Genomic DNA, 22832 nt, shown 5'->3' on the forward strand with positions numbered 1-22832 from the left:
GTTGTGTAGATAATCAACATCAGTTAGTTTAACAAATGAACAAAGACATGCTATAGAGAAAATGACGGGCGGGCCAATTTTTTATGTCATATCATAATGATAGTAATAAGAGGTGATTAATTCGGTGACTGTGGTGGGACCACAGAAGGCCAGGGGCCAGGCCCCCGCCCCCCCGCCACTGAGTGTAATAGATTACGAAGTGAAACGTAGTAGGAGCAAAACAATATTCAATATAGTACAGCAGTATTGTACAGCAATATCTTATTGCATATTGTAAGTAAGTCTAAAGAAATACATGATCTATCTATTTGTACACTTAGGCAATGACAAAAGAAAAAAACCACAGCTCCTCCATTCTATGATCATAAAACTGATTAACGGCAGCTGATCTGTCGTAACAACAATGGTTGTTCCACCCACAGCTTCTCGCGAGTGTCGTTCGCTTGCTGCCGTCCTGGCACTTGAGTGTTGCTGCCGGCGACTCGTCGCAAACACGCCGCTGAGTTGTCGCCGTACAGGCACCGAGCGGCACTTGCCACAGACTTGCCGCTTAGTTGTCGCCGAGTTGTCGGTGCCAGTGATTGCACTCGCCCTCTATCCCAATTTCCTGAAAGAAAGAAAAACACACCACATAACACACACCACCCCCTCAGGCTGGGAGGTGAACAACACTAATAATCCCCACGACACTGGGTCTTAACAATACATTGCATTTTATTGCAAAATAAATGCTTTGTATGGATATGTGTCGGTTGGCTTTTATTCCAATACAAATACATGTTAGGTCTTTGTTTGGATTTTAATCATTGTTAGTGCATTAAAATTAATAGGAACACTGAAACCAAATGATGTAAAAAACATAATGTTACCTGAGGGGGAGTTTATGCTTATCCGATGCGAGGGTCCAGGGACAAAAGGATGACAAAATACAGATTGTAAAGCCTATGCCAATGTAATTTAATTGATTTTTCAGCTGTAAATATATATTTTGAACCATATATGCACCAACATGAGTAATTTGTCGAACACACTATTCAACTGAAAACAGATCAAGAAAGATTACATTACATAATTACATGAATATAAACATGAATATTTTGCTTCCGATATGTTTTTAAAGTTATGGCATGAGGAGTTTGTTATGGATTTGCGTTTTCCACCCCACAACAATGCAGTAGTTTTCCACTGTGGTAGACTTTTATTATTCTTAAGTAGACAACTTTAGTTTTTTCTTCGTAGTAGTTTCCAACTATGGACACACAACATACTCACCACCACAGCAAACAGAGAGAGAGAGAAGTGGTAACAGCTTAGGGCGATGCAAAAAGTGAAAAAGATTAGAGTCCAATGTAATATCCATAACACCCTGCCCGTTGACTGAACAAAGACATCATGAAGAACAAGAGCCAATGATCGCTTCGCCAAACCACGACGAGAAACCTTTCATCCAATCAGAGCTTACATAATGCGATCTTGCTATGATTGACGTCCAAGCTCAGCGAGTAGGAGAAGCAGAAACCCCTGAGGGGCGTTTCCAGGAAGAGAGAGGTTACATTTTCCTGTAATGGCGGAGCAGACAGAGAGCGAGACTATCGGGTTCAACGACAACAGGTCAGATAACGGCAAATAAAGTGTTTACATGAATATTAGCTCGGTGTACTATTAACCACGAGTCCAGTTTGTATAATAAGTTAGGTATAATTAATTTTAGTCTCGAGGTTTTGATCAACAGAGCTCTTACTTGTGCATGTAGCCATGCTAGCAAGCTAGCTTCCAGCTAACTAGCCTGTGTTGCCTAGCGGCTCGTCTCTGCTCGTGGCACGCGGTAAACACAGGCAGCCAGATCAAACACAGCCAGATGTTTTCCTCTTTCACCAGACTGCCTTCTTCGCCAGGCCCTGGGTTTGTGTTCAGACACGGCTCCTATCTTAGTGCGTGTTATGTGCTCAAATGTGCACGTAAACCAGGCAGCGAGCTAAGCTGCGCTGCATTCATTAGTAAGCGGGGGCATACAACTCCGTCCATTCATTTGAACGGACTGGCTTTTTGTGAACGTTAGTCGAGTTGGTAATGGACGGGACTGTCTCGTTTGATTTGTTTGAGGGTCTTAGGCATGTAAAGTTACCACGATCAGCAGGATGTCACCTTAAAGAACATGTGGAAGAATAAACACCTCCGAGCTACATGACTTACTGGAACGTTACTAAGGTTACACTCAAAGCCTCCACAGCAAAACATACATGTCGGTGTCAGCACATGTTCATATATATATATATATATATATATATAAAATGTGTGTGTTTATGTATACTTTTTTGTTTTAGCTCATTTGTTGTACATAAATCAGAAGAAACATCATTACAAAACCATGTTTTTCTTTTTCACTTGTCAAGGTGGTCTTCGGTAATGATATAACAATCAGAAGTGGGCCTTAAGTAGCAAAAGGTTGAGAACCACAGGTATAGAGAGCATATTATGAATATGACCTATGTTTCCCAGCCATATCTGAGGTTTTTTCTTAACGCTGCACTTACCACACTGTTTTTAACTTGATATTGTTTTGTGTGCCAGAATGGTGCAGCAGGCAGTACGGTTCCGGGGCCCTTCACCTGTGCCTGCCCAGAGCCCCGTGTTACGAGGCCCACCACCACTTCTGAGGCCACCGCCACCTCCTTTTGGTATGATGAGGGGACCCCCGCCACGACCACCATTTGTACGTCCACCCTTTGACCCCAACATGCCGCCCATTCCACCACCTGGAGGCATGCCTCCACCCATTGGACCTCCTCATCTCCAGGTGACTGTTTCCCATTTGTATACAACATGTAGGTTTTTCTTTACAGAAGTGTGCGGTTAAAATGTTAACTTTGCCTGCAGGGATGGTTCACACACATCATTAATAAAGAGACGTACAATAGATTTAGTATGATGTTTACATCTAGTGTAACAGACTGTAATATCTCAAATATTAGATTCTTAGAAAAAACATATATATGAGTGAGAAAAAACACGTGAAAGCGTTATAAAGCATGCTCATGAATATAAAATACGTCAAATCAAACTGAACTTTTTTCAGGAAATTGTCAAACGGCTGTCTAATTTAAATTGGCAGAATCTAGGTCAAACATACATTTAGTAGACCAGCATCATACGTACATCTCTTGCATGAGAAGTGACAAGAAAGGGGGTACTTACCTCTTGCTCTGCCCTATATTGCATTAGAGGAATCAATATTGCAGCCTAGGAATGGGATGATATATGATTTTATCAAGGACTGTGTCAGGAAATAACAGCATTACTAGCTCTTAGAACAAGACATAATCAAGAAAGAATATGACTAAACCCGATTCATAATCTGTTTGACTGTCATTCTGTCTTGAATGATAGAATTTGATGACTAGAACCTCGTAATTCGAATTCAGAGGTTTGAAGTGTCGGCTGCTGGCTAAATATTCGACTGCTTGTCTATCTGGCCACCGGGGAGGACTCTAACCCTATTCCTTAAAATTTGAAAATGTAACACTGGGGTTTTGTCTCATGCTGCAGAGACCTCCGTTTCTTCCCCCTCCCATGGGGAACCTCCCACCTCCTCCAGGAATGCTGTTTCCTCCCGGGATGCCCCCTGTTCCTGCACCTGGAGCCCCTGCACTCAGCCCTGCAGAGGAGATCTGGGTAGAAAACAAGACGCCAGAAGGAAAGGTAAGATCAAGCTCATATGCAAGCACATCGTCTGGAAAAACATGGAGAAATTAATTAATTATTTTTAGTCTTTTCAAGTTTCAAGAGTGAAATATTTTGATGATATAAGACAGCTGTTTTAATGGTGCTAATCACTTGATTGCATTTACAGCTTTGCAGGTTTTGAAAACTAGAAATGCTCACTGCTTTAAGGAGCCACTGTCTCACTTTAACTTGATTTCATTTGAAAACCCCATGATTAATCATCTTAGTAATATCTTTAATATTGGGCTGGATATTGGGCTGCCATTCTAAACTGAGTTGATTTGGGAGAAATCTTGCTTAAATGTCGATATAATCAACAAAATTGGTTGGCACTGTATTTACAAAAAAGTTGTAGTGTGTGTACAAGGGTCGAGGATAATTACACATTTGTTGCCTAGTTTTATAGAATAATTACTGTTTGTTCCCAAGTAATACGTGTGTTCTTGTCCATTATCCCTTCCAAAGGCATATTACTACAACGCCAGGACCAGAGAGTCATCGTGGAGTAAACCAGATGGTGTGAAGATCATCCAGCAGTCTGAACTCAACCCTCTTCTTGTCGCGGGGTCTCCGGGGCCGGGTCCAAGTGTTGGGGGGACTGCAGCTGCCAGCAGTGTTAACACTACAGCCAGCACAACATCCGCAGCCTCCACGACTCAGGCCCTGTCCACAGCTTCCTCCCGGACACATGCCTCCAGTCCAGATGCCGCCTCCCTCTCCCCCTCCGTTACCATGGCCGGTAAGGACAGAGTCTTCTATGAACAGACAAGCATGCACACTAAAGCAAAAATAAAAATCTTCTTTATTTGTGTTTTTGTATCCAAAAGCCACTGTTGTAGCAGCCATGTCCCCAGTGTCCTCGACTGTTGCTGTGTCTCCAGTCACTGTCGTAACTGTTTCCACGGTGCCCTCACCTGTTACGACGCTGCAGACCATGCCAATGCAGACCATGCCAATGCAGACCATGCCTCTACAGTCCATGCCACTGCTTCCTGCAGGCCTGTCTCATAGTGTGGGCCAGCCCACTTCAAACATACCTGCCTTCCCCCCTGTCATGGTGCCTCCTTTCAGGGTGCCCTTGCCGGGCATGCACATCCCTCTACCAGGTAAGAACTACAGACTAAGAGCAAGAAACTAACGGCACACAATATCTAGCTGCTATCATTATGCTCTTGAGAGGAACTACTGGATAAATACTTTGGAATCAGGTAAAATTGTCTACCTTTCTATCTATGAAGTGATCTTGCCGATTTATTGGTCGGGCTCCAAGAAGGAGTTTTCTATCTGACATGTTGAAATTTGAGATGTCCTAAGTCAAGGGGCTGATCCAGGATCAGAGTGATGTGTCTTTTCTTGGTGATTGTGTGTCCCCGTTACACTTTCATCCATGTCAGATCAATAATTTAAGTTAATTGTATTAGTTTTGAACCAGGCTCTTTGGAATTTGGATTAAATAGCTCATGAAAACAATGGTGGGCCACATTTCGTAGGCTACACTTGTTAGTTCAATGTGCCAGATACATTTAAATCAATACATCTGGTGCTGCTATGTAAATGTAAATAATGGATTAGGTATCAGCAGATATATCCTGTTTATGGTTTGCTCTATTGAGTTCAGTCAGCACATATTTGTCAGGTAACCTTTTGTTGAATTATTAATAATTATAATTTAGGGTAATCTAAACGCAGTTGTATGTTTGCTTTCATGTTTGTTTGTTTTTCGCTCTTTGTTTTTCTTTCTCTGTCCCTCATTTTGGTAAAATAAGCTCATTCTGGTTAATTCTCCCTGTATATGTGTTATTTGTGGAAGAAGTGTCGTAGTCGGACTTACAATCCGATGGGGCTAGTTTCAGTTTAGAGCTGATTGTTATTAAACTGTCAAATATCTGACAGAGCTTCCTGCTTGATGAGAGATGTGTAGATGTGTGGTGTTCCAGCATTATGCATTCACTACTTGAGAAGGGATTTATTTTCTTCCTGAATTTTCTTTTTTCTATTCATCATAAGTGTTAATGTGGCATCCAAATAAATCATAGTTTGTGAACCGAATGTACAATGCTCTTTCCTCTCAATACATTACAGACTCATGAATGTCAACAGAGACTGAGTTGTTGTAACATAACAATAACACACAGTCTATAATTGGAGCCACACACACAGACGCTTAGACGCCATGATGGCTCATATTCAGTGTCCCGCTGTGTTCAACCAGATGCTTGCTTGTCTGTTGTTCTCTCAGGTGTAGCAATGATGCAGATAGTAGGTGGACCCTGTTTAAAGGCAGGCCCCGGACCCAACGGTAAACACCAGCCGCTCGCGTCTCAGATCTACAGTAGATGGCATGGTAGTGATTGGTCTCTATATATATTGTATATGGTATGTATGGGAACCCTCAAACAGTGGCATTGTGGTGAATGCTGTGAACATGATCCATCCGGTGTACAGTGGAATACAAATGTTCCTTGTTGCAAACAGAGTATTCAGCTCTCACTAATGATGAATGCTCTTGTCCAGGACTTTGGTCTGGTTGCTCTTAGTAAATGAGAGACACTTGAAAATCAACAACTAAATAGTTATATTGGGTTGAGCCGTTAATTGTTAGGAACAGTCATTTTTAGGTTAGTGTTTGGGGACTGGAAACCTGAGACAGAGTCCATCTTTGTTAGTTCCCATAATGCAAGCTGGCTGCTTTTACAAAAGAGAGACGCAATAGGGCTGTAGCAGTAAGGTTGTGTGCTGTCTTCCTTAGTTGTGTGTGTGTGGGGGTGGTCACTGCTTTGTATGTTTATTCTTTAGATTTATTTATTTCTTTAGAAAGAATAGATTCTTCAGACTTCAGCCGTTTCTTCCAGAAAATGATGTAATCCTCTAGATGACAAGCACATTGTGACAGAGACAGCCCTCAAGCTGCAGTGATCAGTTTTATTCTGCCTGTGGAGCACTTTTCCTCACCTTGGAAATGACATTTCACAAATGAATGTATAAACTAATGCTTTTTCAACAGTGCATAGTCAACTGCAACTAATATTATTGGCTAAGACAGAAAGACGAGTCTCCGCCAATCTTGGTCCGTCTTTTTCCTCTCTGTCTAATGATAGGCATGCTTCCTGGCATGGGCCCGCCTTTAGTTTCCATGATGCACCCACAGCTGGCCCTCTCGGCAGGTCCTATCTCCATGGCCGGATCAATGCATCTCCCCGAGTGGTCAGAGTACAAAACAGCTGATGGGAAAACGTACTACTACAACAACCGAACACTGGAGTCCACCTGGGAAAAACCACTGGCTATTGTGGAAAAAGGTAGACACACACACACACACACACAGTCAGCTCTAACATGATGAGATAAAGACTTGTAGTGGAACATAAAAGCTTTACCCACTTTGATTTTCGTCTCATCAACAACACATTTGTAAGATGATGATTATCGGTCCTAAGATTTAGCGGTGTCACTTGCAGCAGCATTAAACCCTGGCACAATTGATGACGAGCTGCATTTGTTGAGCTACACGCCAATTCTTTTAGTTACCTTACTGTTTGTGTGTTGCCATTTCTCCTCGCTGTCTTCAGAAAAAGAAGCAGAAAGGATCAAGCAGCGCCTGGCCCAGCAGGAAGCTGAGGCGATTGAGATGGAGATGGAGGAGGAGAACAAAATGGACCACGCTAATCATGAGAAAGAGGTATGTGACGAGTAAATGACCTGCTTGCGAGTTCAGTTTGAGTAACATTGGAGGTTTTGACTGTACTTTAGTATTCATTAACTTTATACTTCTACCCTACTACATATCGGGGGGAATTTTTTACTTTTATCTCATTACATTTATTTTACATTATTAGTTACTAGTCACAGATTCAGATTTTAAATTTAAAAAAATACAAATTGGTATTTGTTGTCTACTTTCACAGCCGGCTTGATTGATTGCCTCCAGTGTAAATTAATAGAATCAAATTTCATTCAACTTGATGTTTCCCATATTGCTAAAACAGAACATTGTAGAACATTTAAAATGGCACATTATATTAAAAAGAATCCTGCTCTGTGATGATAATTAAGTACAGTCTTGTCATGTTGTAATATACATTATATTCATAATTCAATAAGGAATGCTATCCACTGTTTATAATCTATCCTACATTACTGTTCTACATGTACTATAATGAAAGGCACACCTTTCTGAAATAATATATCTGTTTAATGTTATGAATGTAATAGTAATGAAGATAACTGAATTTTACAATCGAGGAGCTTAAAGAAGAAGAGATGACGGAGGAGGAAAAAGCCGCTCTGAAAGCAAGACCAGTCGCCACCAACCCTATCCCTGGCACGCCATGGTACGCACGCCACACCACGGCCCTCGCCATCATTCTACTCTACTATATTGCAATGAACCTAATGCCTTTTTTTAAATATCAGGTGTGTGGTATGGACGGGTGATGAGCGAGTGTTCTTCTACAACCCCACAACACGGCTCTCCATGTGGGACCGGCCCGAGGAGCTGGTTAGCCGAGCGGACGTCGACAAGCACATCCAGGAGCCGCCGCACAAGAGAGGCCTGGATGATGGCAAGAAGACGGGTGTGGACAAACGCTCGCACACCGTCGGTGATAATGGCATTCAACGCAGCACTTATGATAATTGTGTATATATGCCAATCGTTTGTGTGGTGTTAATAATAAATTATATGAATCATGTACCTGTTTAAAACTACAAAACCAGGGCCACAGAAGCATGTGTGCGTTCGTGTTTTTTTAATTTATATCGAGCCAGAAAGGGATGCCATCAATCTTAAATGTTTTGCGCTGCTGTGTGATTAGTATTTATTTTGTCTCTTACTATTGACAGGTGTCAATAAGGAGGAGCCAGAATTAACCATTGCTAGTGAAGAAAATCAAGATGAGGAACCAACTAAAGCCAAAAAGAGAAAGTAAGTCATATGTGCCTCCCTTGACTCCCATGGGTGCTCCATGTTCTAAGACGGTGTCCCTACATCAGCGGCCCAGGATCTAATCCGACCCGCAGCCCTTTGCTACATGTTGCTCTCTCCCCTTTCCTGTCTGTCTTCAGCTGTTTAAAGAAAGCCATAAAAAAAGGGATTCGCCATACGTCTCTAAATAATACATTATCAAATCTTTCTTTAGCCGTTTGTTGTATTTTCCTGCCTTTCTACTTTGTCTCTCCCCCTCTTGACCGTTGCTGTATCACCTTCAGGAAGGAGGAGGTGAAGGAGGCAGACTCGGAGAAGGAAGCAGCGATGGAGGCAGAGCTCAGAGCTGCCAGAGAACGAGCTGTAGTGCCGCTCGAGGCCCGGGTGATCCAGTTCAGAGAAATGCTGCTCGAGAGAGGGGTAATGCAAATCTGTGACATTGTACAGAGCAATGTTTTGAGGTGGTTTGCTTCAATCTACATAAACAAAACAATGATAGTCTTTTAAATTCTACACATTGCTATTGGACTGTCTTTCTCATGCTATCATTGTCTATCTTACATGCAGGTGTCTGCATTCTCGACTTGGGACAAAGAGCTTCATAAGATTGTGTTTGACCCCCGTTACCTTCTGCTCAACCCGAAAGAGAGGAAACAGGTTCAGATCTTTGTCATGTGTTTTCTTCCCTCCCCCTTACCGTTACTCATCCTCACAATCTTGTGATTTTTACTGGCCATTTATTCATATCCTTAAGTCATAGTTTTGTGTTTATTTTCTTCAGGTGTTTGATCAGTATGTGAAGACACGAGCGGAAGAGGAGAGGAAGGAGAAGAAGAACAAGCTGATGCAGGCCAAAGACGAGTTCAGGAGGATGATGGAGGAGGCAAAGTTCACACCACGGTAAAGAAACAGGCCAGTTGTTCTACTGGTAGTTTGCGTTTCCAAAGACTATTCATATTTATCAGTAACTTTATTCTTATTATTGTGATATTTTTTCTTACTTTTTAAAACTTTTTTTTCAGAGCACGAGTAAAACCTATATCTGATTTTATGGAACATCCTGTTCTCCATTTTGGAGTTTACTCACTATTTAATTTTTCAATATATCTAATCAGTATTTAACGTATTTTATTCTTTCTCGTTTGCCAAAGAGTTCATTTAAAAAAATGTTGTTCTTTTTTTTTTTTTACAGAACAACGTTTAGTGAATTTGCAGTGAAGCACGGTCGAGACCCACGATTTAAGACCATAGAGAAGATGAAGGACAGGGAGACCATCTTTGTGGAATTCATCAACGCTATAAGGAAGAGAGAGAAAGAAGACTCCAAGTCCAGAGGAGAGAAGGTATGTCCTGTTCACATTCCAAAGTATTGTATCTCACTGAAACACAAATGTGGTTTTATTTAAGTGAAAGAGGTATGTCGACCATGAGATGAGGCCCTGTGGGCTTTTACCATCTGCAGGTCCAGCTCTGCTGCTGACTGTATTTGGACAGATTTCCAATTTTGATGTGTATGTGTTCTCAGGTGAAGCAAGACTTCTATGATCTCCTAAGTGATCAGCACATAGAGGTCGGCCACCGGTGGAGCAAAGTGAAAGAGAGGCTGGAGACTGACCCAAGATACAAGTCGGTGGACAGCTCCGGACACAGAGAAGAACTTTTCAAACAGTACATTGATAAACAAGCCAAGGTATGAGCTGTTGTCTTTATGGTGGCTTTGATATGCATGTGCTACGAAAATCTGAACTGCATCGCAGCAGCTGTGAACTTAACATTGCTTTTTACTGTGTGTGTGTGTGTTGGTATGAATAGATAACTAATTGATTCATCTTTTTTAATAAGTGTCTGAATATTGCTGGTGAACGTGTACTAACATATCTAACGTGTTGCACAGCTAAGACAGACCTCCAAATATCTTTCCCATTTGAAAAAGTAGACAACATATAATTCAGATTCAAATCCATTCATAGCGTGCCTGTTTTAAATTAGTCAGCCACCCAGATTTGACTAATCCAGTAACCGGTTTTATTGATATGGAGCTAATAAATTCCTGATAAATCAAGTCAAAGCGTAAAAAAATATGGACCGAATAATCTGTCGTCGATGAGAAGCTCAAAAACTGAGATGAAGAAATAATTTTGGGTCCCAGGGCAAATAGTGAATTTCTTCAACATAAGAGCAATTAATCTGTCCTCAAGTATATTACAAGACTACTCAACCTGTGAAAATCACAAGAATCAATAATCCGTGTGCAATGGAGAGTTCCCATCTCTGTTTTTGGTAAAGGCTCCTCATTGTTCATCACAAACGTAACTAATCCCAACCGTGTGTGTCCTCCACAGAGCGTGGACCTCGACAAGGAGCGAGATCTGGAGCGGCAGGCTCGTATCGAGACCAGTCTCCGAGAGAGGGAGCGGGAGGTGCAGAAGGCTCGGTCAGAACAGACCAAAGAGATCGACCGAGAGAGAGAGCAGCACAAAAGGGAGGAGGCCATCCAGCATTTCAAAGCTCTCATGTGTGACATGGTGAGACGCTCTGCCGCATATTTAGTCCCCCGGAATGTGATAAAATAAGTTAATTATACTGATTTTTGTGTCACGCTTTACTCTCAAAATTTGACCAGAGAAATTGATTGGAGAGAGGGATGATCATCTTTGATCATTTGAGAAATGCATGCATGTTGGTGGCAGCGGAAGACTGACGAGTGCGTGCGCCCTCATTCCTCAGGTACGGTCCTCAGATGCCACGTGGTCAGACACTCGGCGTAACCTGCGAAAAGATCATCGCTGGGAGTCGGCCTCGCTGCTAGAGCGAGAGGACAAGGAGAAGCTGTTTAACGAACACGTAGAAGCCCTGGCCAAGAAGAAGAAAGAACACTTCCGCCAGCTGCTAGATGAGACCAGCATGGTGAAAAGTAAAAAGGTGCCAAAAGCAGAATAAGTTACCATTCATCTTTTCTACGCTGTTCTTTGTCTTCATTTGCTTTTTCTTTGATCGCATGCCCATTATTTTGCTTTCTCAATTAATATGAAATACAAAGTTTTCCTTAATTAGTTTTCTAAGCTTATTAAGTGTATTTTTATTTTGTGTTGGAGATCACTCTGACAACCACATGGAAGGAGGTGAAGAAGATTATCAAGGAGGACCCTCGCTGTATTAAGTTCTCCTCCAGTGACAGAGTAAGACGTGTTATTTTGCTCGTATTATGAAATGTTTACTGTTTCTCAACAATTTACTTGAGTTTTGTGACTATTGATGGGTTAAGGCGCACTGTAGTTACATTGCAAATAACTCTTCCTAGTTGTGGAAGACCAAACCTAGAAGCTAATCAGCCCATTATCAGCTGCCTTCTTTCATAAAGTACAAACACCTGTTCTGAATTGGTCAAAAGATATTTTTCTCCCATCTTAAATAAGTTATGGTGCGAGTTGAATTTGGCTGTAACGGTTTCATCCAGTTTGAGTTTTGTGTCTGACGTGTGAATCTGTTTGTAGAAGAGACAACGGGAGTTTGAAGATTACATCAAAGACAAGTACATCACAGCCAAGGCTGATTTCAGAACCCTGCTGAAGGAGACAAAGTTCATCACATACAGGTGTGTACACTTACTTAACATACCACGGCAATATTAGTATCTAAAAGTAATTCAAAAATACTACAAATCTTTCGGTTTCAGCTTCCGCTTTCTTATACCAATAAGAGGTGATTCTTCTCTTATTGTAACTGTTGCTCAGATGGATCTGTGTCTCTTTCTGCTCTTTCATTTGCCCATGTACAGTTTTTATTTGCCATGTAGAAAATGTTACTTTGATTGCAAATCCCTCATAATGTATTTGTACAGAAAATTGTAAAACTAGTTTAAAAAAGTAGTCTTCGTAGCAAAGGAAAGCTGTACGGTATACAAGTGTGCCTCACGAAGACTTGAACCAAAATCTGAAACGCAGCGGATACTATTCATAGTATTACCGTATTTATTCTGAATGCCTTCTGCCCGTCTCGCATCTTCTTATCCCTCAGGTCGAGAAAGCTGATCCAGGAGTCTGAGCAGCATCTGAAGGATGTGGAGAAGATCCTTCAGAACGACAAGCGGTACCTCATCCTGGAGTGTGTCCCCGAGGAGCGCAAGAAGCTCATCATGTTCTACATTGAAGACCTAGACCGCCGTGGCCCCCCTCCTCCCCCCACTGCCTCCGAGCCCACCCGACGCTCTACCAAGTGACCAATACATAATCTTCTCGGCCGGTGCCCTCCCTTTGGCCAGAGCATGATCTCCCCCAAACTCACCCTGAACCCCGCTATTCGGGCCCGCGGCTGGCCTACCAGTGTTATTGCCGGGGCTCATTTTGCTTAGAGACGTACCATAGAGATGAACGGTTATGGTCTCTGTTATGTTGCCTCTTAGCCCTGAAATAGCCCTTTATTTAAGGCCACAGCAGGGACCAGAGGTTACCTGATCTCAAGGTGACCGTTGAGCCCTCACCTCTGACCGGCCACATTAGAGGGAGAGGGATAGTGATACGTCTGCTGCCCGAGCAGCAATTGAGGTGTAAGATAGCTGATGTAAATGAAGATAAGTGTGTGTTTGAGAAAGTGTGGGCACGTGTATGTGTGTGTATGTATGTGTGTGCGTGTATGCGTGCGTGCATGTGTCTGAGGCGTCCTTAAGCCTTACAGCTCCACTTTGCCAGTCATTGTTTCAGCGGCTCAGTGTGAATGTTAGTTTCTGCTCAGTGGTTTACTCTGATGTTGCAGCAATTTCTTTGTTGAATGAAATAAAGGCAACTCCCACTGTTTTTCAATATGTCGTTATATGGATTTTCTTTTCTAAATGACCTCAATACAAGCACCACATACAATCGACTGAAGGAAGCATTGACATATCTGGTCAATTTCCTCACTGGGACTAACAATGGATGATCTTATCTTATATAATGGGAAAACAACCCTAACCTGATACATCGAGAGATTACATGTTATCTCTGGAGAATGATATAAGTTGTATGTACCATGTTTAAATTAGCCAACGTGACTCGTGAGCTTCACAGTTCTATGACCGCCCACCCTTTGACCGGTTCCGGAAGTGAATTTCGCATTCATTCACTCTAGTAAACATTATTTTATGAAGAGTTTTAAGCATAAAACTAAGCCGTTCGACTACGATATGAATCTTGACTATAATATTTGATGTGTAGTCCCAAAAAAACGTTGGAAATGGTAAAAGGAAATCATACGAGTGTGTGCGCACTTACCTTGCGCTGACTGCTGTGATTGGTCGAAACAAGCCTCGTTTCAAATCACGTGATGTTACCGGAAGTGAACGTGACCGGCGGTTGATTGGAGAATTGATCTGCATGGTCATTAGAGCCATCTTCTGTGCAGTATAACGACCACATTTAAAACGCAGTCGTGCACATTTACAGCGACGGAGTCAACTGACCTGCGTTTTGTTGTGTAAAGAAAATAGGAATAAAAAAAGTAGCTGACTTCAGCATTAACCTAATGCTTTAGCTAACGGTCGCTGCTGCCGTTGGCCTCCTTTCTCCCGGTTGTCTCCGCTCTGGTGCGATGATGTGCAGCCCGCTTCTCCCGCTGCTGGTCGTCGTGCTGTCGGCTTGGTCGGGTGTCGGAGACCCGGCGGGATCCGCTCATGTCGACGGAGCTCCGCCGTCTAAAATAGGCAAGAAAAGCACCGTGTTAAACACAAAAGCTGATGAATTTATAGCCTGTCAGCACTCGTTCAGAGGCCGACACGCTACTCTGAGCGATGGTGAAATGAACGTATTCGTGCGTGGTCACCAGATAGCTCGTTAATCCTCCATTGTGTTTTCACGAGCACCTGTTAAATACCGTTATTATTACATGTAGCGTTATATGGTAATTTTAATTTCGATTCAAAACGTTGGTTAATAATTTGTAATTCAAATGGCATGTTTTCATTATTGCACTTTGAAGGATGATGACTTATTTATTCAAATATAGCATGCGTGTAATAAAGATAAATCACATGGCAATAATGTTTAAAGTCAGCCAGCTAGAAAACGTTGGACCCTTTGAGTCCCAGGCTTCCTCCTCTTTTCTCTCATCTTTACACAAGTCTGTTTCGCCTGCGTCCACCTGTTCAAGAAGTCCATCACTCATTTAAGATTGCCACTTTTGTTTGTCAAAATTACTTAAACAATCATTCAAAATACTATAGTAGTAGACACAATAACACAATACTTTTGAATCGCTCAATTGTGATTAATTTGTATTATATATTGAGTAACATGCATTTTTAGCAGGTCTTTAAACTCCTGCAGATGACATACAATTATACGCACAATTTGGTAGGATTAATGTCACTAATTTTCTGCCAAATTTCACTTCTGTTTTCACACTTCTTCTCTGTCATTGGCTCCGGTCCTCTGTGCTCCAGCGGTGGTCGGGGCAGGGATAGGAGGCAGTGCCACAGCCCATTTCCTGCGGCAGCACTTTGGCCCTGAGGTCCAAGTAGACGTGTTTGAGAAGGGGGCGGTCGGAGGCCGTCTTGCCACTGTAACCGTTAATCACAACGACTACGAGTCTGGAGGTTCCATCATTCACTCCCTCAACCTCCACATGCAGGAGTTTGTCAAACAGCTAGGTTTGTGGACAAACACACGACACCCAAAGCTTAAAGGGCAGACAAGACAACAAGTATATGTAACTGCGTAGCATTCATTTAGTCACTTATCTGTCAATGGATGCATGTTAAATAGTCAAAAGTGAGTTAAAACAAGAGCTGGGCAGTAACAGAGGTGATTTCCAGTGGAACCTGCAAACATCTGTTTCGGGTTTCTTTGTGGAAATGAGTTGTGCTTTTTGTAGAATATGGAGATCCTGTGTAACAGCGATGAAGATGAGTATCTAGCTTGATCTGACACATGTTGTGACTGCCTCCAGCAGACGTAAGCTGAGCAAGAAAAGTGATCATCAGTCAAGAAAGGTTGATGGTTTGAATTTAATAAGCAGCACTTTATGTGTGTCTCTCTTAACTGGAAGACAAATCATAGTGGTTCTGTCTCCAGGATTCAGGGTCCAGTCTGAGTAAACTGACCACATGACTGTTTACATCTTCGAATGCGGCATTTCATTTCAAAGTCAAGAAATGTTCAGAGAAAATTACATTGATCAATGGCAGATCACAGTTCTTAAAATATATATGGAAATATATATATTTTAATTTGAAAATGTACCATTTATTCAATACTAAATTCCTGCCTGTGTGTATCTGTGTTTGTTTGTCCTTTGTGTCGTCCTTTGTCCGCCTCTCAAGGTTTGAAGTACCGACGCAGTGTGGCGGGTAAGACCGCTGTGTTTAACGGCAAGCAGGTGATTCTGGAGGAGACAGACTGGTACCTGTTGGACCTGTTTCGGCTGTGGTGGCGCTATGGCATCAGCTTCATACGCCTTCAGATGTGGGTGGAGGAAATTATGGAGAAATTCATGAGGTGAGCCAGAACAATTTGTGCCGGGTTTTCTTTACAGGATGTAGCTGTTGTGCCGCTATACCTGGATATATAGTTTAGGTATAAAATGAACGCCTGATACTGCCTCACAGTGTGGCAGTCAATGGCTAAAACGTATTATGATTTATTTCATTTCCTAGCCTGCCGCTGTAATCACTTAAAAACCTAAACTAAGTGTGTGACTTTCCAACCATGATGTCTAAATAAATACGACAACAGAGCTGTTGTCTTCCCTCAGCTAGTACTGTCTCAGATATCAGGTGATGCACAACCTCACAAGTGACAGTCAAATATGGCCAAGACAATGAATATTTTGCTAATATTATGTTATTTTGACTCCCTAGTCATTGACCTCTATTTCCTCCCTCAGGAAGTGATTTATCTCTTGTATCATTTAGTCTTTCTTACACTCTTTAGATCAACTGTGAGCCTGTATATCCCTCTCTCTGTTTCTGTCTTTTTTTTCTGAGATGGGAAGATTTTAATCAGAAAATCTGCCTGCTGATTCATTCATTTGCTACTGTCATTGATAATTAACCATTTGTTGCATGTATAATACAGGATCTACAAGTACCAGGCCCATGGCTATGCCTTCAGCTCGGTGGAGGAACTATTAGACTCTCTTGGGGGGAGTGGCTTCATCAACATGACCCGGAGACCACTCTCTGATTCCCTGCTGGAGCTGGGTGTATCGCAGCGTTTCATCGACGAGGTCATCGAGCCGGTCATGAGGGTCAACTACGGCCAGAACGTCAGCATCCCTGCCTTTGTAGGTCAGATGAGTGACGAAATGAGCAGTAGAAAAAGAGGAGGGAGCGAGTGGCCGTTGATAAGTAGAAAAGAGATGGAGAAGAGGAAGGCTGCGGCAATGAATTTTGGGCGGGTGGAGGTTAGGATGGAGGAAAGGAAGGAAAAAAGATACAGGAGACGCTGAAGGGAGGAGCGGGAGTTGGAAATAGAAGAGGGGGGAGAAAGGTGTGAGTAAGGGGTGGCCTATGGGAGCAAGAGAACAGGAACATGTGTGGGCAGCTGATAATTGGTTTCCAGCACTTGGTCCTGTCTGAGAGAGTGTGTGCGTTTGTGTGTGTGTGTTACAGGCGCTGTGTCTTTAGCTGGTGCCCAGAATAACCTGTGGGCAGTGGAAGGAGGCAACAAGCTGGTATGTTCTGGCCTGCTGAAGATGGCTAACGCTAACCTGCTGCAAGCACAAGTCAGCTCCATCTCGCCCGTCTACTCAGGTGCAGACCACAGGAGCGGAATATTAGCAACTTGTAACCTGCAGCAAACTAGAATTGGTGCTTGTTTATTTCTCTTGCTGCCACAGTATTTAACATTTTACAAAACATCACAAAAACGTGTTCCTATACATACTAATATAAATGTACCGTTATTATCTGCACATTTTTTAGATATGTATTATAAAAATAATATTAATATATTATCGATATTTATATTATATATATATGTACCGTGTTAAATATATATATATATATATTATACATTTAATATATTAAATGTAAATATAGATGCATATATATATAACGGTATATTTATATATATATATAATTATTCATTCATTATTAATTATTATAAAATATAAATATCACACACAAAAGTTAGCAGCCAAGAACAGTATATAATAGCCTATATATATATTTATACTAGGGATGCACTGTATATATATATATATATATTAGGGCTGTCAATCGATGTAAAAAAATTAACTAATTAATCGCACATTTTGAAATTCATTAATCGCGATTAAAAGTTTTTTTCTTCTTCTTTTTAAAGACAAATCTTCACACAGAGCTGTGTTTTCAAAGAGGCTCCTACCTATAAAGTGCCAGTGAGGTATTTAATATTGTGGATGATGAATAGTTTCTTCAGTGAAACATCCAGATTAGTAAAAAAAAAGAAGTATATTGAGACCCCATTGGTCCTGTCATCTTTAACACTGAACAGCAGCAGAACCAGTGGCCTTGGTAACTGACTGACATTCAAATATGTCTCATTAACCCTCTGGAGTCTGGGGGCATGTTCTCCATTTTACAAAAAAATGTAAATTCACCTTTTAAAGGCGTTTTCATATGACACATCCCAGTGTTATACATCAAACATTCCAGAACAATCTCAGCTCTCTACAATGAGGCTCAGTTGTCCTCGTGTTCTCTGGTTCTCTGACTGACAGGCTGCTAATGAGCCTCACCTGTGAGGTGGGAGGTCCTTTGTGATTTACTGAGTGTTCATTGGTTGTCTTTTTCGCAAAATGTTGACAGACAAACGGATTGACCAATCACGGTGAAGGTTTCGTGTGACGAGTTCTCTCCGCGCCGCGTCACCCGACACGTCGCCCCTCCGTTCCTCTGTGTATCAGAGGGGGAGACGGGAGGAAGGAGGAGCAGGAGGAAACCCGACTGATTCATCCAGAGTTTAAACTGATTTATGCTCCTTATTTTCGCGGAGAAATAATTGTTTTAAAAACGGAAACAGTGTTAAACCGCACTGCCACGGTTTGACACTCAGAGGAGTGTAAAAACTTAAACGAACACCGGAAGTAAACAAAGTTGCGTTAATTGCGTTAAAATATCTTAGTGCGTTAACGCGGCCAAATTAATCGCATAGATTAACGCGTTAACGCTGACAGCCCTAATATATATATATATATTAGATGGATACTAGTGAAGTGATGTGGATACATTTGTATCTGAATCATGTAGTACAATATCAACATTATTGGTCTGCGTTTCCCCGACAGGGGAGGTGCCCCAGTACCAGCTGAGTTACGCCACAGCGTCAGAGACGGGCTCGGAGCTGTATGACATCGTGGTGTTTGCGACGCCGCTCCAGGCCAGTGTCAGGTCTGGGGTCCAGTTCCAAGGTTTCACCCCTGCCTTTGAGGAGCTCCCCGGCAACTATCACAGCACGGTCGCAACCATTGTCCACGGTTACCTCAATACCTCTTTCTTTGGTTTCCCGGACCCTCGCCTTTTCCCCTTCGCCAGCGTCTTGACAACTGAGACACTCGACCTGTTTTTTAACAGCGTGGCAAGTGTTTGTCCTGTCAACATCTCGACTGGCTTCCGGCGTAAGCAGCCACAGGAGGCTGGAGTCTACAAAGTGTTCTCACCACAACCTCTGGACAAGGCTCAGCTCAAAACACTGTTCAGGTCAGACACTCCCTCCATGGCAAAGTAACCATGGCCGCAACTAACCATTATTGCATCATTTGGCAATTATCTTCTCAATTAGTAATTTGGTCCAGAAACTAGTGAAAAAAGCCATCGTAATTTCCCAAATTTCCCATATAAATGTTGCTTGTTTTGTTTGACCATCTGTCCAAACCCTAAAGATATTCAATGAGCTATCATAACAGACAATGCATTATTCACATTCTTAGTTGTCGCCAGTTGTAGCCAGCGACTTTTGGCCTTTTTTGTTGAGAAAATAACAAACAAGATTATCAAAATAGTTGCAGATTAACTTAAACATGTCCTCAAGATACATTCTATTCTTTTCATGATATAATAAATGTACATGATGCATGCTAGCAGGTCTGTATCTGGGCACGGTGGTGCTTTAAACTAAATGAAGACAGTGTAAAAAGTCAATGTAATGTCTTTTTTTTCTCATTAACAGCTAAATTTGTCTTGTCAGCATGAAGTACAGCTGAGGCTGATGGTAATGGCACTAGTTTTGCAATTATTTATTTGGTCATTAACAAAGTGAAGATCGTGATGAGAGTGCGATATGAAAAGTTATGGGCTCACAAGTCATCCTGAGGGGACCATGAATCAAATGTCATGGCAATCCAAATCCAAGAACATTGACAATGCCCTGTTACAATGAGATCTTTTTAACATCACAGTAAGAACTTTCCTCTTTTACTGTACCTCTGGATCTCAGGTCGTACTACTCCGTGCAGGTGACTGAGTGGCAGGCCTACCCTTGTTACGGCAGCAACCAGGCACTGTCTCCTGTGGAGCTCCACCCCAACCTCTACTACCTCAACGGCATCGAGTTGGCTGGCAGCGCGATGGAGATGAGCTCAGTCGCGGCCAAGAACATCGCCCTGCTGGCGTACCACCGCTGGAACAGACAGACGGACATGGTGGACCAGAAAGATCTGATGCACAGGATCAAGATTGAGCTATGACCGGGTCATCTGAAAACCTGACGGCATCCCGAAGCCGATGGCCGTGTTAAGGACATTCTGCAGTTTGACTGAAGCTTCTCGTGGCAAAGTATATTCAAATGCTTCTAAGCAATACAACATATATTTAATAGACTGAATACAAGAGCAATTCGTTGAACATAATCCTAGCCTGCCTCATCCTCAGTAGAAAACAAGTAAGTGTCAAAGTCAAGTCAAGTCTATAACTCGTATTACTCGCATCCCGTAAGAAAACTGGTCCTATGCTACTTTTCAAAGACCAGTTTAGACATTTTCCAGGACTGGTTGCTAATGCTAGTTAGTGGTTTCATCCAAATAAATCAGCTGCAAGAAGCTTTTCTTTGCCAAGAAATATGGAAACTAAGCAACAATGGGGAAACACCAGGTAATATTTATCTCAGTCGGAGGTGAATGGACTGAGGAGTCCCCGTCGTACGAGTTGCCGGTGGTGGGAATGAACACCAGTTAATGAGAACCAGTTTAAGGTCACTGGTGATGCTCTGGGTAAATACAAAAATGCTGTGGTCAAATCATGAAAACACTCCTTGGAATCAAGATTGAGAGCATTAATGAGACTTGTAAATGAGTCTTAGTCTGAGGTATGAGACGGATACATAAACCAGCCCTCAAAAACAACTGCAGCTCTGCTTTTACTATCTCTATATTTGGGGAGTGTTCCTGGACTGGCTGCTGGCCCGAATCTCTTTAAATTGATTTCTGAAGAATTTGTGTAAATTAATAAAATCCTTATTCAGTGACTAGGCAGTGGCCACTGGCGCTATGCTCCCTCTCATCAGACCATTTCATTAGCTCCCTTTCCTTCTGCATAATCCAGTGGAAATATGTTTCCCCGGGGAACAGAGCCAACAAGCTTTCACACTCGGCCAAATGAAAGCAGAGGGCAGATCCGTGCCACTGCTGGTGGTAAAGATGACCTTTTTATCCCAAGCCCTAAAGCTTTATTGAGATGCTACATTTAATAAGCGCTGCAATCTTAGAGAAACGGTATTGAGATAGTTGGACGTTAACCTTTAGAAATGGCAAGTGCCTAAAATGATGGCTTGATATGAAAACCTTTTGATTTCCTGCAAAGGACTGAGAAATGTCTGGTTTTGTTCATTTACATTTGAAAAACTGTATTTCGACTGTAGTGGATTTCTGGATTCGGAAAAAAAACTAATTTAACTGTCAACTGAAAACCGTGTGACTCCAAAGAGCTTTAGTGGACGGCTAATGTGATGAGAAAACTACACAACCTTTTAATCTGATGGAATTGTTTAACATTCGACAGTGGCATCAGAAATCACGGTGGTCCATCTGAAATGAAGACAAATTAAATAATCAAAACATATATTTATGAGTATTGTAGAATCATCTTGTGGCTTTACCAGAGGGATTGAGAACCATCTCAATCAAGATTCACTTGCTGGGTTTTTGCAGAACTTTCAACATCATCGCAGAATCCTACTGAGCTGAGGGGCGGAGCAAACTGTCCGCCGATGAAGGTCGTGAGATGTGATTACAGGTTGCTGGACGGAGTGAGTCGAGACCATTATGTCCAACAACAGATCTCTGTGACTCCACATCGAACCACTATTGCTTTACAAATGCAACTTTCTGCTTCGCAAAGCATGTATCAACATATTTCATCTGCTGATGTTTTCATGAATGAAGTGCACTATATCGACAGTTGATTAAATTAAAGTATTGGATGAGTTGCGAGGAATTTTTGTTTTTAAAGAATACTGAAAACCCACTGATTTATTTTGAGTTCTGGTTTTATTCCCTGTCTAGTCATAATGACTCAGCAGAAGATTGATTTAAAAGCCTTTGAGCACTGAACACAATCTACTTTCTTGCTTGATTTCATCTTGCCAGTGTTTGAGCTATTTGAAGTTTAATTTTCTTTTACTGGAATGGGAATAAAAAAGAAAGTGAACGTGATCGGTCTGTAAACTCCTACCACATGTCTTCCGGTGGATAGTTTCAAAATGTTGCTTTCCAGATTTATGAATCAGATACATGCAGTTAAATGGACGACATGCTGCAGTGTTGTCACTGTGATGACAGTTTTCATACTGAGCTCCGATTATAAGATCCTAAATCTACCTAATTGTTCCACTTAATGATCTATTTCAGTCTTTGTACTGTGAAATTGAACAAGTGGCCAGACAGTATATCTCAAGAAAAGTAATTTGAGATCCTCTCACTGTCCTCCATCACCAACTATTCCATGTCAAAGATCCTGAATGAATTTCAGCAGACCATTATGGCCCCGTGCTAAGATGTGTGACCGATTTCTGCTCACAGTGGAAAAAGATTGATTCCCCCGTATGATTTTAAACGCTCTAAAATATATTCAGTATTTTCGAGCCTACCGCTTGTGAAGTGTTTCAAAATTAGCTGTTTCAGGATCAAGAATGTAAAACTTTCAAAGAAGTGGAAAGCATGAAGAGGCCAACAACAAAGCTCTTCTCCACAGTGCTCTGTCTATTATGATGTATAATGGGTCCTGTGTCTCCACTTC

At 41.9% G+C, this 22832-nt stretch overlaps 2 protein-coding genes across 9 annotated transcripts; both read left to right on the top strand.

Moving 5' to 3' along the window:
- Positions 1-1465: 1465 nt before the first annotated feature.
- On the top strand, positions 1466-13446 carry LOC130187958 (transcription elongation regulator 1-like). Of its 8 annotated transcripts, none has more exons than XM_056405978.1 (21): positions 1466-1611; positions 2572-2797; positions 3547-3699; positions 4189-4462; positions 4551-4829; positions 5963-6067; positions 6822-7022; positions 7293-7402; positions 7966-8054; positions 8137-8324; positions 8566-8647; positions 8932-9067; positions 9215-9304; positions 9429-9547; positions 9840-9990; positions 10173-10337; positions 10990-11172; positions 11375-11569; positions 11743-11826; positions 12142-12242; positions 12665-13446. In XM_056405978.1, exons 1-21 carry the CDS (start codon positions 1565-1567, stop codon positions 12864-12866), a joined length of 3180 nt encoding a protein of 1059 aa, XP_056261953.1. In that variant the 5' UTR covers positions 1466-1564; the 3' UTR covers positions 12867-13446. The 8 variants fall into 8 exon arrangements, with proteins under 8 accessions (XP_056261953.1, XP_056261947.1, XP_056261979.1 ...); XM_056405972.1 differs by having other exon boundaries at positions 11375-11568; positions 11739-11826; XM_056406004.1 differs by having other exon boundaries at positions 8137-8297.
- A 525-nt stretch (positions 13447-13971) lies between these two features.
- LOC130188026 (prenylcysteine oxidase-like) lies at positions 13972-22025 on the top strand. Its single transcript, XM_056406072.1, has 7 exons — positions 13972-14324; positions 15063-15269; positions 15942-16116; positions 16696-16907; positions 17232-17372; positions 18890-19301; positions 20038-22025. The coding sequence occupies exons 1-7, from the start codon at positions 14213-14215 to the stop codon at positions 20285-20287; spliced, it is 1509 nt and encodes a 502-aa protein (XP_056262047.1). The 5' UTR covers positions 13972-14212; the 3' UTR covers positions 20288-22025.
- The last annotated feature ends 807 nt before the right edge of the window (positions 22026-22832 follow it).

Source organism: Pseudoliparis swirei, chromosome 3 (assembly GCF_029220125.1).
Source record: "Pseudoliparis swirei isolate HS2019 ecotype Mariana Trench chromosome 3, NWPU_hadal_v1, whole genome shotgun sequence".
NCBI lineage: Eukaryota > Metazoa > Chordata > Actinopteri > Perciformes > Liparidae > Pseudoliparis > Pseudoliparis swirei.